The following is a 15,066-nucleotide window of genomic DNA, read 5'->3' as shown; positions in this document are numbered from 1 at the left end:
CCCACCCCCCCTTTTTCTTTTCACTGTTTTAGTCTATTATTGGAGATTATAATAGACCATTAGGGATTTAAGCTTACACCTCACCAGATAGCACTCACACCACCCCCCCCATAGTTCTATACCTTGTATCTAAGCCTCTGCAGACTGCTCCCTTATTTTAGTTCTTTCGACAGACTTGCATTTTAGCCAGTCAATGCTGACTTATAAATAACTCCACAGGAGTGAGTAGAATGTTATCTATATGAAACACAGAACTAGCACTGTCTAGCTGTGAAAAACTGTCAAAATTCACTGAGATAAGAGGCAGCCTTCAAGGGCTTAGAAACTAGCATATGAGTCTATCTAGGTTTATCTTTCAACAAAGAATTCCAGGAGAACAAGCAAATTTGATGATAAAAGTAAATTGGAAAGTTGTTTAAAATTGCATGCCCTATCTGATTCATAAACGTTTAATTTGGACTACACTGTCCCTTTAACTCTTTCATTACATAATCATTATCTGTACAATATTGCCACCTACTGGGCTCCAGTTAAGTCAAAATATCACCTATACATATATTCTAAAATCCACTATCAAAATACTTATTTTCCCAAACAAGAAAAACATTTTTCATATATCAAACCCCCTAGCTTCACAGAAATAGATGTAAATCATAATTATATTTTTATCCATTTGGATGTAATGTCCCTTGATGTTTAATCCACCCCCTTTCTCTTTTTTTCTAATTAATTGCTCCCTATTGCCACCTCTCCCTAATTTAGGGATATGATCTATAACCTGAAACCTTAATTGACTTACTGAGTGTCCCTCTCTTTTAAAATGAGCTGATACTGTTAGCGTGAGATCCTTATTCCTAATAGAAGATTTATGTACACTAATCCGATGTAACCATGCCTACATGGGCATTCTAACAGGTAAATTACTAAGAACTAGATTACAAGTGGAGCACTATTTATCACTCCTGTGCTAATTCCGCTGGAAGTAACCTTTTTTGCTTGCTTTGGGTAGCATTCATTATACAAGTTGAAAGTGAAAAGTTTTTGATCACACACTAACCCAATGTGCGAAAAAAGCCAATCTTCGAATATCGCAACACATTAATGTATTCTCCTATAGAAGTCAATGGAGAGTGAAAAGTGTATGGGGGGAAAACACCCACATTGCGCGCAAACCCAATTGCATTTTCTCCAAATGTACTAACCCAACATGAAAATTATAATATTTCACATTCTAATGTTCTTCACATAGAAGAAAATGTTCTATTTATTCATAAATACATATTTCTACATGGATATATCAATATTGCATATATATAATTTTTATATATGCTTTTACATGTTTTCATCTAGTTGACTGCTGCAAAGGGATTATATATATATATTATTTGATCAGCCAGTGGCTCAGCAGTTTGCTGAAGCCGGACACAGAGTTACTGATCTCAAGTACATTATCATTGACCACATCCCCCCATTGACCAGGGGGGCGATAGGGCAAAAATCCTACTGCAAATGGAGGCACGATGGATTTTCAACCTAGGGACCATGATCCCTAGGGGGCTCAATGTCCACTTGGACTGACATTGCTGTCTATAAATAGCTACTTACTTTCTGGCGTTCCTTCAACCACACACAGTATACTGATAGTATAGTTGTTTTGTTGATTTAGCAGTGTTTCATTTAGTTTCATATACTGCAATATGTTGGTTTCTAAAGCAGTGTTGCAAACATTTTGTATATTTTGCAGAATTACCTACATATACTGAGCCCCAACCATATACCCATATAATTTCACTACTCCTAGATATAGCATGTACTCCCTAACATATATCTATTGCCACAATAGACTATATATATGAGATATAGATAGATATTAATATCGCCTAGTTTGCAGGAATAAGCCGCTCCACTGTCATTTATACATTCTTATTATAATGAGGCACAATTAAAAACACAGTGTAAAACGGTAGGGCTTTGATGTATATTGCACAATATGTATTTTTCTTTTTGATTGCATATAAATCAAACGTTTGAATTTGTAGAAATGTATATGCAATTTGGGGATTCCAGTGATAACGATATGTCACTAGATTATACCTGCTATATAATATTGTCATGTGTCATGTATAGTGATAAGCAACATTTTCTCCCAGCAGTGAACCAAACGGTATGCCATGGACATCTATGTGATATCATCACTTACTTCAATAAGTATGGCTCCTGTCAGTATGTTTTTCTATGTTTTTTAGTACACACACGGCGCTCATCTCTGAGCGTCTGGTTGCCATGACCACTCGTGTGACGTAGCGTCACGTGACTTCGGGTAACTTCCGGGGGGCGGAGTGAGCACCGCACTAATGTTTGTTGTACAGGGGTATTAAAGGGAGTGAGTACACTGTTTATTGTTATGCTTATTTTTGAAAACGGGGTATAACCCGAATTGTCAAATAAAATACTATTTGTATTTAACTAAAGAAAGACCCTGTGAGTGACTTCCTGCTACGCTGTTATTTCACCTGTGCTTTAGTTCACAGGTCCGTTAGTGTGCCTTGAGGACTGGAGTCGAAAAACACTGGAATAGAGAAGTGGTTATCAGAATTGCATAACTGAATTAAAGGGACAGTCAACACTTAAATAGTTTTCGTTTAAAATGATAGATAACGCCTTTACTACCCATTCCCCAGCTTTGCACAACCAACATTGTTATATACTTTTATAACCTTTAAACCTCTAAATGTTTGCCTGTTTCTAAGTCACTACAGACAGCCTCTTATCACATGCTATTTTTATTTGCTGTTCATAACAGACAACTACTAGTTCATGTGGGCCATATAGATAACATTGTGCTCACGCCCATGGAGTTAAGAGTCAGTACAAAACAGAGCTAATTGACTAAAAAGTCAATAGCTAATAAATAAAAAGTCATGTGATCAGGGGGCTGTCAGAAGATGCTTAGATTCAAGGTAATCACAGAGGTAAAAAGTATATTAATATAACTGTGTTGGTTGTGCAAAACTGGGGAATGGGTAATAAAGGGATTATCTATCTTTTAAAACAATAACAATTCTATTGTAGACTGTCCCTTTAAAGTGACTCGGGACAAGCCTCCACTGGTCATATAACACACAGTACTACTCTCTAATAGAATGTTTTAGCATTTGCTTTAAAATATTAATAACCTATATAGGTATAATAAAGAAACATGATAAAGTGGCAGACATTTTTTTTTGTTCTGATTAAAATTAGTGATATTTTGTCCACTCCTGTATCCCAAATTTCAGAGAACTTGTGATTGATCTCTTATACTATCACTTAAGTTAACAATTAGACAATTTTCTATATGTTGTATATATATATATATATATATATATATATAGAAACAAAAGTAGTTCATATAGGGGGGGCGGAGCGTGCGGGTGTCCATGATGGCCGCACCACACTAGAGCTCCTTAGATGGCGACGGCAGAGACCCACTCCCGGGACAGCTAAACCTGGACTGCATGCGCCAAAAGTTCATGCATCACAGAGGCAGATGTTAGAAGCACCCTGTGACTTTCACTACGGACTGGAGCCCTGCTGAGCGGATCTGTCGATAAGTCACAGCGCAGGCCGCAATAAAGCCTGCCTCGAGTGGCATTCAGTCTCCATGTCTCTCTGTGGCAATGGAGTGAGTGACTAGCCGACGCACCCAACACAATTTTGCATTACTCCACTAGTGGAGCCCCGCTGAGACTGGAGGCAGCAATTGTTTTCTCCCTTCCATCTCCGGAACACCTGATAAGGGGTAAGGTAAAATGCTGCCTTTTCTTATACACCCCCTAAGTAACAGAGTGGACGGATATGTTTTCAAGCACATAAGATGCATGCATATGGGGACATAGCAAAGCATTAAAAGAGCCACAACAGCACTTAACTTCACCACAGTGTAAACTAACTACTACTCCTCACAAGCTGTAAAGCATGGTCTAGATATATGTGACTTTAATAATCACCAGCTTCTTTATTAGCCAATTACCAATATAATTAAATTCTACCTACACAGCATCTTTACTTTATTGGGAATTGTCTTTTATCAGTAATGAAGTAATACTGAGAAGTTGTTCTCCATACTCTCTACTGTAAACACTCCAACAGCGACACTGCCAGTAATACCTGCCTTTCACAGTCACTTCACCTGAAAATCTGAGTTGCAATTATATTATACCCACATGTGGGATTGACCCCTATAAGATGGCACTTCGCAGAAACTCCAAAATGGAGAGAAATCCAAAGCCCAATGCTGTCCCTAGCGCGATGAATACTTTTTTTAAAACTGCTGATAAAAAGAAAAAAGCAGACGCTCCTCAAACACATAGTGATGATGAATGTCAATTTGATAACCCAGATGATTCACAAGGTCCACCATCCTCACCACATAACCTTACACAAAGTGAAGACGGCCCAGTTACCATGAGAGCCATAGAGGCACTTATAAATCAAGTTAAGTCCTGTATTAAAAGTGAGCGTGCGGATCTGAAGAGAGACATTAACCAAGTTTTCGTGTAGAGGCCCTGGAGGATGACAGAGAAGAATGGGCTAAATAAATTTCTGATATGTCTCACTCCCTAGAAGCCCAGCAATCACAGATTAGGGACCAAGAAAATAAGGTGGATGATATGGAAAATCAGGCGCGAAGGAGCAACCTCCGCATTAGAGGGGTGCCCGAAACTGTGAAAGGTGAAGACATTCAGGACCATCTCCAAAATATGTTCCTGTCCCTAGCCATTGCTGACCAACGTGTGATTGATACCATGCCTTTGGAAAGAGCTCACCGCTCCCTGCGCCCTAAGGCCAGTGACATTATAATCTGCTTCCAAAACTACAGGGAGAAAATCTACCAACTAGCAAGATCTGAGTCCAATTTTTCCTTCATGGGTGCTAAAATCCAGATCTTCCAGGACCTATCTGTATGGACTCTCCAGATCCGGAAAGAATTTGGTTTCCTCACAGCACATCTACGTTCCTTGAAGATCCCCTACAGGTGGGGCTTCCCGTCTCCTTGCAGGTCATCAAAAATGGGAAAAGATATGAGTGTCTGAGCCCAACTCAGGCAGCCGACTTCTGCAAGCAACTAGGCCTCCCTCTCCCAGAAATTCAGGACTCAAACACTGTCTTCTTCCTTTCATGTTTTGAAATAAAGGATTACACCACTCACAGAGACATTTCATTATGTAACATCCTGCATATTATGTGGACACTTGGTATGTGCATGCTATATGCGGACTCCAGTTTAATGTTAATGTTTAGTATTGCACATTTTTGCATATCTATAGATGTTTTGTAAACTCTCCAGTCTCACTTGCTAACAGAAGTGAATTTGTTTAATAATTTTTCGTCCTATAATGTTTAGCTTTAGATGCAAGTGAGAGTACTTACAGATCGAGATGTGATTTTTTTACCTACTTTTTACATGCCTATGTTAATCTACGGTTGTAATGTGATATATACGTTTTGCTTACCTGGAGCTTGACCATTGGCACCCCTAGACCAAGCTGTGAACCTCACCTTGCATATAAATATCAACCTGTCTCTCACTGTGGGATGTGTCAATCTCACATCCGATTTCTTTTTACACTCTGTACCATGTTGCACTTCTCTATACCACTGTGGGGGCTATGCACCCTCAAATGTATTCTACTGTTTGACCTCCCGTTGGAGTGGGCTCCGTTGAGCCGTAATTTCCCCTGTTGTCACATTCTCTATCCTTTTATTCCTTATCCCCTCTCCACGCCTAATATCCCTTTCTCCCACCTTTTTCCCCCTCCCTTATCTTCTCCCAACCTCACCTTTAGGTGACTTATTTATTACTTGAAATCAGTTGCACTACATACAGAGTATAAGTTGGTTGTATTAGTAACGTATTGTCTTAAATTTAGCAAATAATGCCTGTTGTTCAGACTGCCATTCAGAACCCCATGCCTTCACACCCCCAGGTCAGCTCTTTTAACATTGCCACACAAAATGTAAAGGGTTTCTTATCCCCACAGAAACGCTCATTAGTTTTCCACGACTTCTACAAAAAGCATATTGATATTATAATGACCCAAGAAACACACTTTAGAAAATCTAATGAACCTGCAATCTCACACCTTTATTATGACCAACATTTCCTTAATTCAGGCCCCACAAAACACAATGGGGTCAGTATTTCATTCAGAAAGGGCACATCTTTACACCTCCTGGACAAGTATCAAGATCAAGAGGGTAGGATACTAATACTAGTAGGGTTGTACTATGGAAGACCACTCACATTAGCTAATATCTACGCCCCAATACGCCCTGCACCCTCTTTCTTTCGAAAGGTTGTTAACTACCTATTGGATATTTCTAAAGGCCCGACAATTCTGGGAGGGGATTTCAACTTTCCTATGGCCCCAGCCTTAGACACGTCATCAGGTAAGTCATATATCCGGAGCAGCCAAATAAGAGCCAATTGGCAGGCGCTTCGCGCTATTCCCTTTTTTTGATACCTGGAGATTAAGACACCCCTTGACCAAGGGTTTTACTTTTTCTCCAACCCTCAGCGCTCTTATACGCGCCTAGATTATTTATTCTGTGACCAGGGTATGTTGACTGCACTGACCGACTCTCGCATACATCACACCTCCTGGTCAGATCACAGCATGGTTTGCTCTACTTTTAATTGGTCTACAAAGCCCCAACACCAGCAGCTCTGGAGACTTACTGTAATGATCAGATGTTTTCAGACCCTTTGATAACCACTGATGTAATAGAAAAAACAACTGAGTTTTTCAATTTTAACAAATCTGACGAGACATTAATAATTAACAACTGGGAGGCATACAAATGTTACATTAGAGGAGTGATAATGACTCACACACATACATTACGAAAACAGAGAGCAGCACTATACACAACTTTGACGTCGGACTTTCAGGAGAAAGAGAGAGAGCTAAAACGGAACCCCAAATCCACACAGCTTTTGCTACAATCTCAGCAAGCCAGAGAAGCACTTACTCAATACCTGGTTAAAAATGCCCATCTCAGAGCTCTCGCTACAAAATCCAAGTTTTTTATTGAAGTAATAAAGCAGGACGCCTTTTGGCTAGATCTCTTAAAAAGAAGAATTATAAATCCTTCATTCCTAACATTGTGGATTCCTTTGGAACCATACATACCTCCAATACAGATATAGTCAGTCAATTTGCGGACTATTACTCCTCCTTCTATAACCTACCAAACCTAGACCCACTTTATAAACATGGATTAATTAATAAATACCTTTCACAGACACATCTCCCTTCCCTGACAGCGGAGCACTGTGAAACTCTGGATTCCCAGTTTACGTTACAGGAACTCCTAGGGTCCATCAAGAATCTTCCTCAGGGAAAAGCTCCTGGCCCTGATGACTTTACACCTAAGTTCTATCACCTGTTTAAATTCCAACTAAGCCCTCAACTTCTTCAACTATATAACTCAATTGATAATGCATCCAGCTTACCTTCATCACTACTAGGCGCTACAATTTCCGTCATTCCAAAACCGGGTAAACCATCTGATCATGTAACTAACTATCGTCTAATATCTTTAATAAACATAGATATTAAGCTGTATGCGAAGCTACTGGCAACGAGAATAAACGGAATCCTCCCCCTACTCATACACACCGATCAAGTCGGTTTCATCCCTAATAGGGAAGCCAAGGACAATTCTATACATGTATTACAAACCCTGTTTACCACTGTTTCCACTAAAACCCCTATGGTTTTTCTAGCTACAGACGCGGAAAAAGCCTTCGACAGGGTGGACTGGAATTTCCTCTGGGCCACACTGTCGAGGTTTGGATTTTCAGATATATTGATTACTCGGATAAAGGCGCTATATCATAATCCCACCGCCAGAATCTCCGCTAACAATACATTATCCCACCAGATTTTTATCAACAACGGTACTCGGCAGGGATGCCCCCTTTCTCCCCTGCTGTTTGCCTTAACAGTAGAGGCACTAGCAGCCAGGATTAGAAATAACACCAACATCCAGGGTATCTTCTTTGGGGAGGAGCACCAAAAGTGCCTCCTCTACACGGACAATATTATATTCACGATTCGTTTCCCAATCTCTTCTATACCTCCTCTCCTTGCAGAGACATGTATAAGCAGGTTTCTAATTTTACTATCAATATGGGGAAATCAATCCTGATGCCTTTAAATATCTCAGAGGCGGAATCCAGGTTTCTTTCCAACCATAGTAGTTTCCAGATTGGGAATAAACTGCGCTATTTGGGAATTGAGGTTCCTGCTATTCCAGCAGACCTTTTTGACCTTAATTATTTACCTTTGCAAAATGAGTCTATGTCCTCCCTTGGGGCATGGCATAAGCAAGACCACCTCTCATTGCTTGGGCGCATTAATGCCATAAAGATGAATCTACTTCCCAAATTTCTATACCTTTTCCAAGTGCTCCCGTTGGATCTTCCCCCACAATATATACCCCGACAGCAAAAACAATTTGAACTATTTATATGGGCTCATTAAAGGACCAGGGTGACCAGGAACACATTATATCTTAGCAGAGAACATCGAGGCTTAGGTGTCCCGAACCTTTTAGAGTATTATAGAGCAGCCCATTTGGCGCGCATCATTGCTTGGAAGCAAGCCCTCTCAAATAAACCATGGGTTCAGTTGAATGTAGTCTGATAGGATGCCACAACTTAGGTGACTTGTGCTGGATTCCCTCCAACACAAGACCCCCCAGAGCTAGCACAAATTATCTTATAGCGACTACCCTAAGAGTCTGGGATAGACTAGTGGCCCAAAACAAAACAATATCTAGCTCAATATCTCCCCTATCCCCTCTCCTAAACAACCCAAGTCTGTTAGACTCTCACATTATTCAGACTCCATGTGTTGCGGGCAAACCCACAAATATCCCAGTTTATAATGTATTGGACAGAGGAATGATACATCCGCAAGTGGCACTCTCCCAATTGTTAGGACCACCCTTCCACCAATGGTTTCCATACTTGCAGATCAGACACGCCATACTCACTAGCCCCCACAAACAAAACCTTGTCAGACCACTTACTCCATTCGAAACCTTATGCACCCCCCCCTATTTAACTAGATCACATATCTCCATAATTTACCAAATACTAAGAGGTTCCTATCCTGATAAAAAGCCCTCCTATATTTCCAAATGGGAAACCAAGCTAAAAACCAACCTGACAGAGTCCCAATGGAGCCGCATATTCAATGAGATAAAAAAGCATCCATCTCCATAAATATTGCCGAAATGAACTATAAACTGCTCTCCAGGTGGTACCTGACTCCGCACTGCCTTCACAGTATCTTTCCGAATTCCTCATCACTATGTTGGAGGCGCTGCGGGGGGGTGGGTACACTGTCCCACATCTGGTGGTCTTGTCCCCTCCTAAGCATTTTTTGGGCAGACATCTCTAGGACCATTAACATTGTACTCGGCACCTCAATAACACTTACACCCTAGTTCACGATACACCACACATACCCTGCATATACAGGAAACGATTATTTCACTTCATGCTTAATTGCACAAAGAGCTTAATACCCAGACTATGGAAGAAAAATACGCTCCCTACACTACCTATATGGTTAAATGAAGTAGATCATGTCTTGGCGTTAGAAAGAATACATTATGTGTATATCGGAAAGCAAGACTTTTTGACTGATATTTTTTTCTTATGGAAGCAAAAAATTCTGTGAATACCATTCATATTTACATGTAAAATGGGGTAACGTAAAGATCAAAACCTGGAATATTTCTGACAATGCTATATGCAAGCTTGCAATGCTCTGTATAAGACGAACTACAACATGTTATTTAATGTGCATGATTTCAACTCTTTTTCTGTTTATTTTTGTGACAAATGTGAATGTTCTGTATTTACTCATCATTTGTTTACTTGTTTACTATTTTGAAAAATCAATAAAACATTTAATCAAGTTCATATAATCTGTACATTATTTTCTGTTTTATTCACAGGCCAAATTCCCCAGCTGTCTTCTATACCCCGGAGAGGAGTACAATCACACTACTTGTTTTGAGTTCTCTATACTTTAAAACAAGCCAGGCATAGTATTCATTTGCCTGATGAATCTGCAATGATAACTAGTTAATGATAGTTTAATATTACTGCTTCTTCAGAGACATTTAAATTAAAAAATGTGTTAATATCACACCTTCCAGATCTGTTCCAATTTGATATGTATGAAAATGAATCCATTTGTTATGTCTTATTGAGTATAGTTTTAACAAAAAAGTATAATGTCCTCCTTCTTAGTATTTGACACAGACTTGGGTCACAAAAATAAATAAATCACATCAGCTTGTCTTTTTCTACTGACTCGATTTTTGCATCTGTCTCACAATCTCCATGTAGACAGGGTCATTCTTCAATCACAACCCGCTTGCTCACTCCCAAGCTGATGGCTGCTTAGCTTGGGTATATGAGAAAAATACTTTATTTTTGTATAAGGTATGGATCAATAAAGTAAATAATTGTGCACATGCTGCACAATTATAATATTAAAAAAATGTAGCGTTTACTGTACCTTTAATACAGGTTTCTTTCATTTGTAAGTAGGTGCAATTTTTCGAGGCAAAAATCACACCTCAGGGTATGATGCCTAGCAACATTACCCAGTCAATATAAAGCAATCCAGCTCAAAATATAATTTCATTCTAAAATTATGTGTAGTAGTATTATTATCGGTTATTTTTAGAGCGCCAACAGATTCTGCAGCGCTATAAACAAATGCAGAGTACAACAAAACAATTATAGGGATCAATTGGGTAGAGGACCCTGCCAAGAGTTGCACTGTTGTAGTCAGCTCTTAAGAAGGTGATCTACAAACAGCTGGACTCTTAGGCTTACATGCTAAGGGGGTTCAGGGGATAGCAATGGAGGAGAGGAACTGGTATTAAGAAAAGTTAGTGTAGGTTGTATGCATCCCTGAACAGTAGAGTCTTTAGGGAGAAGCTTTCAAAACTAGGGGAGAGTCTTGTGGAGCGAGGCAGAGAGTTCCACAAGATGGGAGCCAGTCTGGAGAAGTCCTGTAAACCGGGAGTGTGATGCGGTAACAAGAGAGGAGGAGAGTAGGAGGTCATGAGCAGAGCAAAGGGGAGAGTATCTGGAGACAAGGTCTGAGATATAGGGGGGTGCAGTGCAGTTAAGGGCTTTGTATGTCAGAGTGAGAATTGGGTGTTTAATCCTAGAGACAAGAGGAAGCCAGTGATTGGCAGAGAGGTGCAGCAGATGAAGAGCGACGTGTAAGGAAGATGAGACTGGCAGAGGCATTCATTATGGATTGTAAAGGAGCTAGGGGGCAGGTGGGGAGACCAGAGAGGACAGAGTTGCAGTAATCAAGGCGGGAAAGGATGAGGAGTGGATTAAAATCTTAGTTGTGTCTTGTGTAATGAAATGTCTAATTTTGATGTTTGAGATGTTTTTAAGGTTTAAGCGGCAGGCTTTAGCCAAGGACTGAATGTGAGGAGTGAAGGAAAGATCTGAGTCAAATGTGACCCTGAGACATCGGGCATACGGGATAGGGGTAATGATGGAGTTGTCGACAGTTATAGAGAGATTGGGGGTGGAGATTTTGGAAGAAGGGGGGAAAATAAGGAGCTCAGTTTTAGAGAGATTTAGCTTGAGGTAATGAGAGGACATCCAGGAAGAGATGTGAGAAAGACAGTTAGTGACACGGGTTAGCAATAAAGGAGATAGGTCTGGTGCAGAGAAGTAGATTTGGGTGTCGTCGGCATAAAAATGATATTGGAAACCGTGGGACTTTATTAGGGAACCTAGTGATGACGTGTAGATTGAGAAGAGAAGGGGACCAAGGACAGAGGCTTGCGATACTTCGACAGAAAGGGGTGACGGGGCAGAGGAGGCCCCAGAGAAGGCTACACTAAAGGTATGGTTTGACAGGTAGGAAGAGAGCCATGAGAGGGCTGTGTCACAGATGCCGAAGGATTGTAGGGTTAGGAGCAAAAGAGGGTGGTCAACAGTATCAAAGGCTGCGGACAGATCAAGGAGGATAAGCAGAGAGAAGTGGCCTTTTGATTTTGCTGTAAGTAGGTCATTGGTAACCTTAACAATTGCTGTCTCTGTGGAGTGATGGGGACGAAATCCAGATTGCAGTGGGTCAAGGAGGAAGTTTAATATAAGGAATTGGGATAAGCGTGTATATATTAGTTTTTCGAGAAGCTTTGAGGCAAGAGGGAGGAGGGAAATAGGGCGGTAGTTGTATGGGGAGGTTGGATCAAAGGAAGGTTTTTTGAGGATAGGTGTGACCAGTGCATGTTTCAGAGATGAGGGAAATATACCGGTGCTGAGGGAGAGGTTGAAAATGTGTGTGAGTATAGGGGTAAGGGTAGAAGATAGGGAGTAGCTGTGAGGGGACAGGGTAGAGAGGACAGGTAGTAAGGTGAGAGCGCAGTATAAGTGCCGAAACTTCTTCCTCAGTAACAAGGGACAAAGAGCTTTGTGGGTTGTGGTTGATTGAGAGCATTTGCGGGGGTGAGAGAATGGAATTATGTTGAGAGCTGATTTAGTTTCTGATGGTCGATTTTGTTATTGAAGTGGCTGGCAAAGTCTTGAGCTGACAGAGAAGTTGTATTAGTATGTGAGGGTGGGCGGAGAAGAGTATTGAAAGTGGAGAACAGCCGTTTTGGGTTTGAGGAAAGATTAGAGATAAGAGTAGAGAAGTGGTGTTGCTTATAGAGATTAAGGGCAGAATAGTAGGAGTTCAAGATGAATTTGTATTGAAGAAAATCAGCCCCAAGATTTTCTCCAGTGCCGCTCAGCAGTAGGGGAACATCTGCGTAGATACTGTGTCATAGGAGTATGCTAGGGCAGAGGAGGAGTGTGTGATTTCCGAGCTATGGTAGGGGGCCAGATTGTCAAGGACAGATGTAAGGGTGGAATTATAGTGGCAGATTGGTCAGGGCAGGAAAAGGAGGAGAAGGATGAGAGGAGAGGTTTGAGGGAATTAGCTAGCTGTTGCTGATCTAATGACATAATGCTTCTTTGAAGTTTGGTGTGAGGAGTAGGTGGAGGGAGAGTTGTAGGGAGTGATGATATGTTGCAAGTAAGGAGATGGTGGTCAGAAAGAGGAAAAGGGGAGTTTGTGAAGTTTAAGAGTGCATCGATAGCTAAAGATCAGGTCAAGTACAAAAAGGTTTGCTTGTAATTAGTTATTAACAGCTTCTTATCTGCAATCAACCTCTGAAAATTGAGTATTTTCCACTGCCCCAAGAGAGTGCATTCCACAGACTTCAACTCATGATCCTGTAACATCCTATACAGTGATTTATTGATCTGTGCAGGAGTTAATTTGTATCTGTACCTCACTAGCTTTAAAATAAAGAATACTCAAAAAAAAGCTTTCAAACGATATGTCTCTGGTCTGTAAATACAATCACCTAGATTACGAGTTTTGCGTTAGAGGCTGTGCGGTGCTAACAAGCAGTTTTCCCTCACCGCTTACTTACCTGCAGTGCTGGTATTACGAGTTTTCCGAAACCCGGCGTTAAAAGACAAGAAGTGAGCGTTGAGCAAAATGTTGCTCATTACCGCACTCCAATAACAGCGCTGCTTAAGTCAGCGGTGAGCTGTTCGTACGTGCTCGTGCACGATTTCCCCATAGGAATCAATGGGGAGAGCCGGCTGAAAAAAAGTTTAATACCTGCAAAAAAGCAGCGTAAAACTCCTTAACGCAGCCCCATTGATTCCTATGGGGAAATAAAATTTATGTCTACACCTAACACCCTAACATGAACCCCAAGTCTAAACACCCCTAATCTTACACTTATTAACCTCTAATCTGCCGCCCCCGACATCGCCAACACCTGCATTATATTATTAACCCCTAATCTGCCGCTCCGGAAACCGCCGCCACCTGCATTATATGTATTAACCTCTAATCTGCTGCCCTCAACATCACCGACACCTACATACTATTTATTAACCCCTAATCTGCCATCCCCAATGTCGCCGCAACCTACCTACATTTATTAACCCCTAAACTGCCGTCACCAACGTTGCCGCCACTATATTAAAGTTATTAACCACTAAACCTAAGTCTAATCCTAAACCTAACACCCACTAACTTAAATGTAATTACAATAAATCTAAATAAATATTCCTATCATTAACTAAATTATTCCTATTTAAAAAATAAATACCTATAAAATAAACCCTAAGCTAGCTACAATATAACTAATAGTTACATTTTAGCTATCTTATGGTTTATTTTTATTTTACAGGCAAGTTTGTATTTATTTTAACTTGGTAGAATAGTTATTAAATAGTTAACTATTTAATAACTACCTAGCTAAAATAAATACAAAATGTACCTGTAAAATAAAACCTATCCTAAGTTACAATAACACCTAACACTACACTATAATGAAATAAATTAACTAAATTAAATACAATTAAATAAATTGCATACAATTAGCTACATTAAATTAAATTAGCTAAAATACAAAAAAACACAAACACTAAATTACAGAAAATAATAAACAAATTACAGATATTTAAACTAATTACACCGAATCTAATAGCCCTATTAAAATAAAAAAGCCCCCTAAAATAAAAAAACCCTAGCCTAAACTAAACTACCAATAGCCCTTAAAAGGGCCTTTTGTGGGGCATTGCCCCAAAGTAATCGGCTCTTTTACCTGTAAAAAAAAAAATACAAACATCCCCCCCAACATTAAAACCCACCACCCACACAACCAACCCCCAAATAAAATACTATCTAAAAAAACCTAAGCTCCCCTTAAAAGGGAAGTTAGCTCTTTTGCCACCCAAAGTCCCTAGCCTAAAATTAAAACCCACCCAATACACCCTTAAAAAACCTAACACTAACCCCCTGAAGATCGACTTACCAGGAGACGTCTTCATCCAAGCCGGGCGAAGTGGTCCTCCAGACGGGCAGAAGTCTTCATCCAAGCCTGACAGAAGTGGTCCTCCAGACTTGCAGAAGTCTTCATCCAGACGGCATCTTCTATCTTCATCTATCAGGC

The 15,066-nt window shown here is 40.3% G+C and overlaps 1 protein-coding gene across 1 annotated transcript in view; it reads left to right on the top strand.

The window, feature by feature from the left end:
* GALM (galactose mutarotase) overlaps positions 1–10,359 on the top strand; it is a 141,311-nt gene extending 130,952 nt beyond the window's left edge. Inside the window, exon 8 of the mRNA XM_053711930.1 lies at positions 10,018–10,359. Within this exon, the coding sequence (XP_053567905.1) occupies positions 10,018–10,095 (78 nt within the window). The 3' untranslated portion in view covers positions 10,096–10,359. The remainder of the gene's footprint in view (positions 1–10,017) is intronic.
* The last annotated feature ends 4,707 nt before the right edge of the window (positions 10,360–15,066 follow it).

Source organism: Bombina bombina, chromosome 4 (assembly GCF_027579735.1).
Source record: "Bombina bombina isolate aBomBom1 chromosome 4, aBomBom1.pri, whole genome shotgun sequence".
NCBI classification, from domain to species: domain Eukaryota; kingdom Metazoa; phylum Chordata; class Amphibia; order Anura; family Bombinatoridae; genus Bombina; species Bombina bombina.
This window is presented reverse-complemented; position numbering and strand designations above follow the sequence as displayed.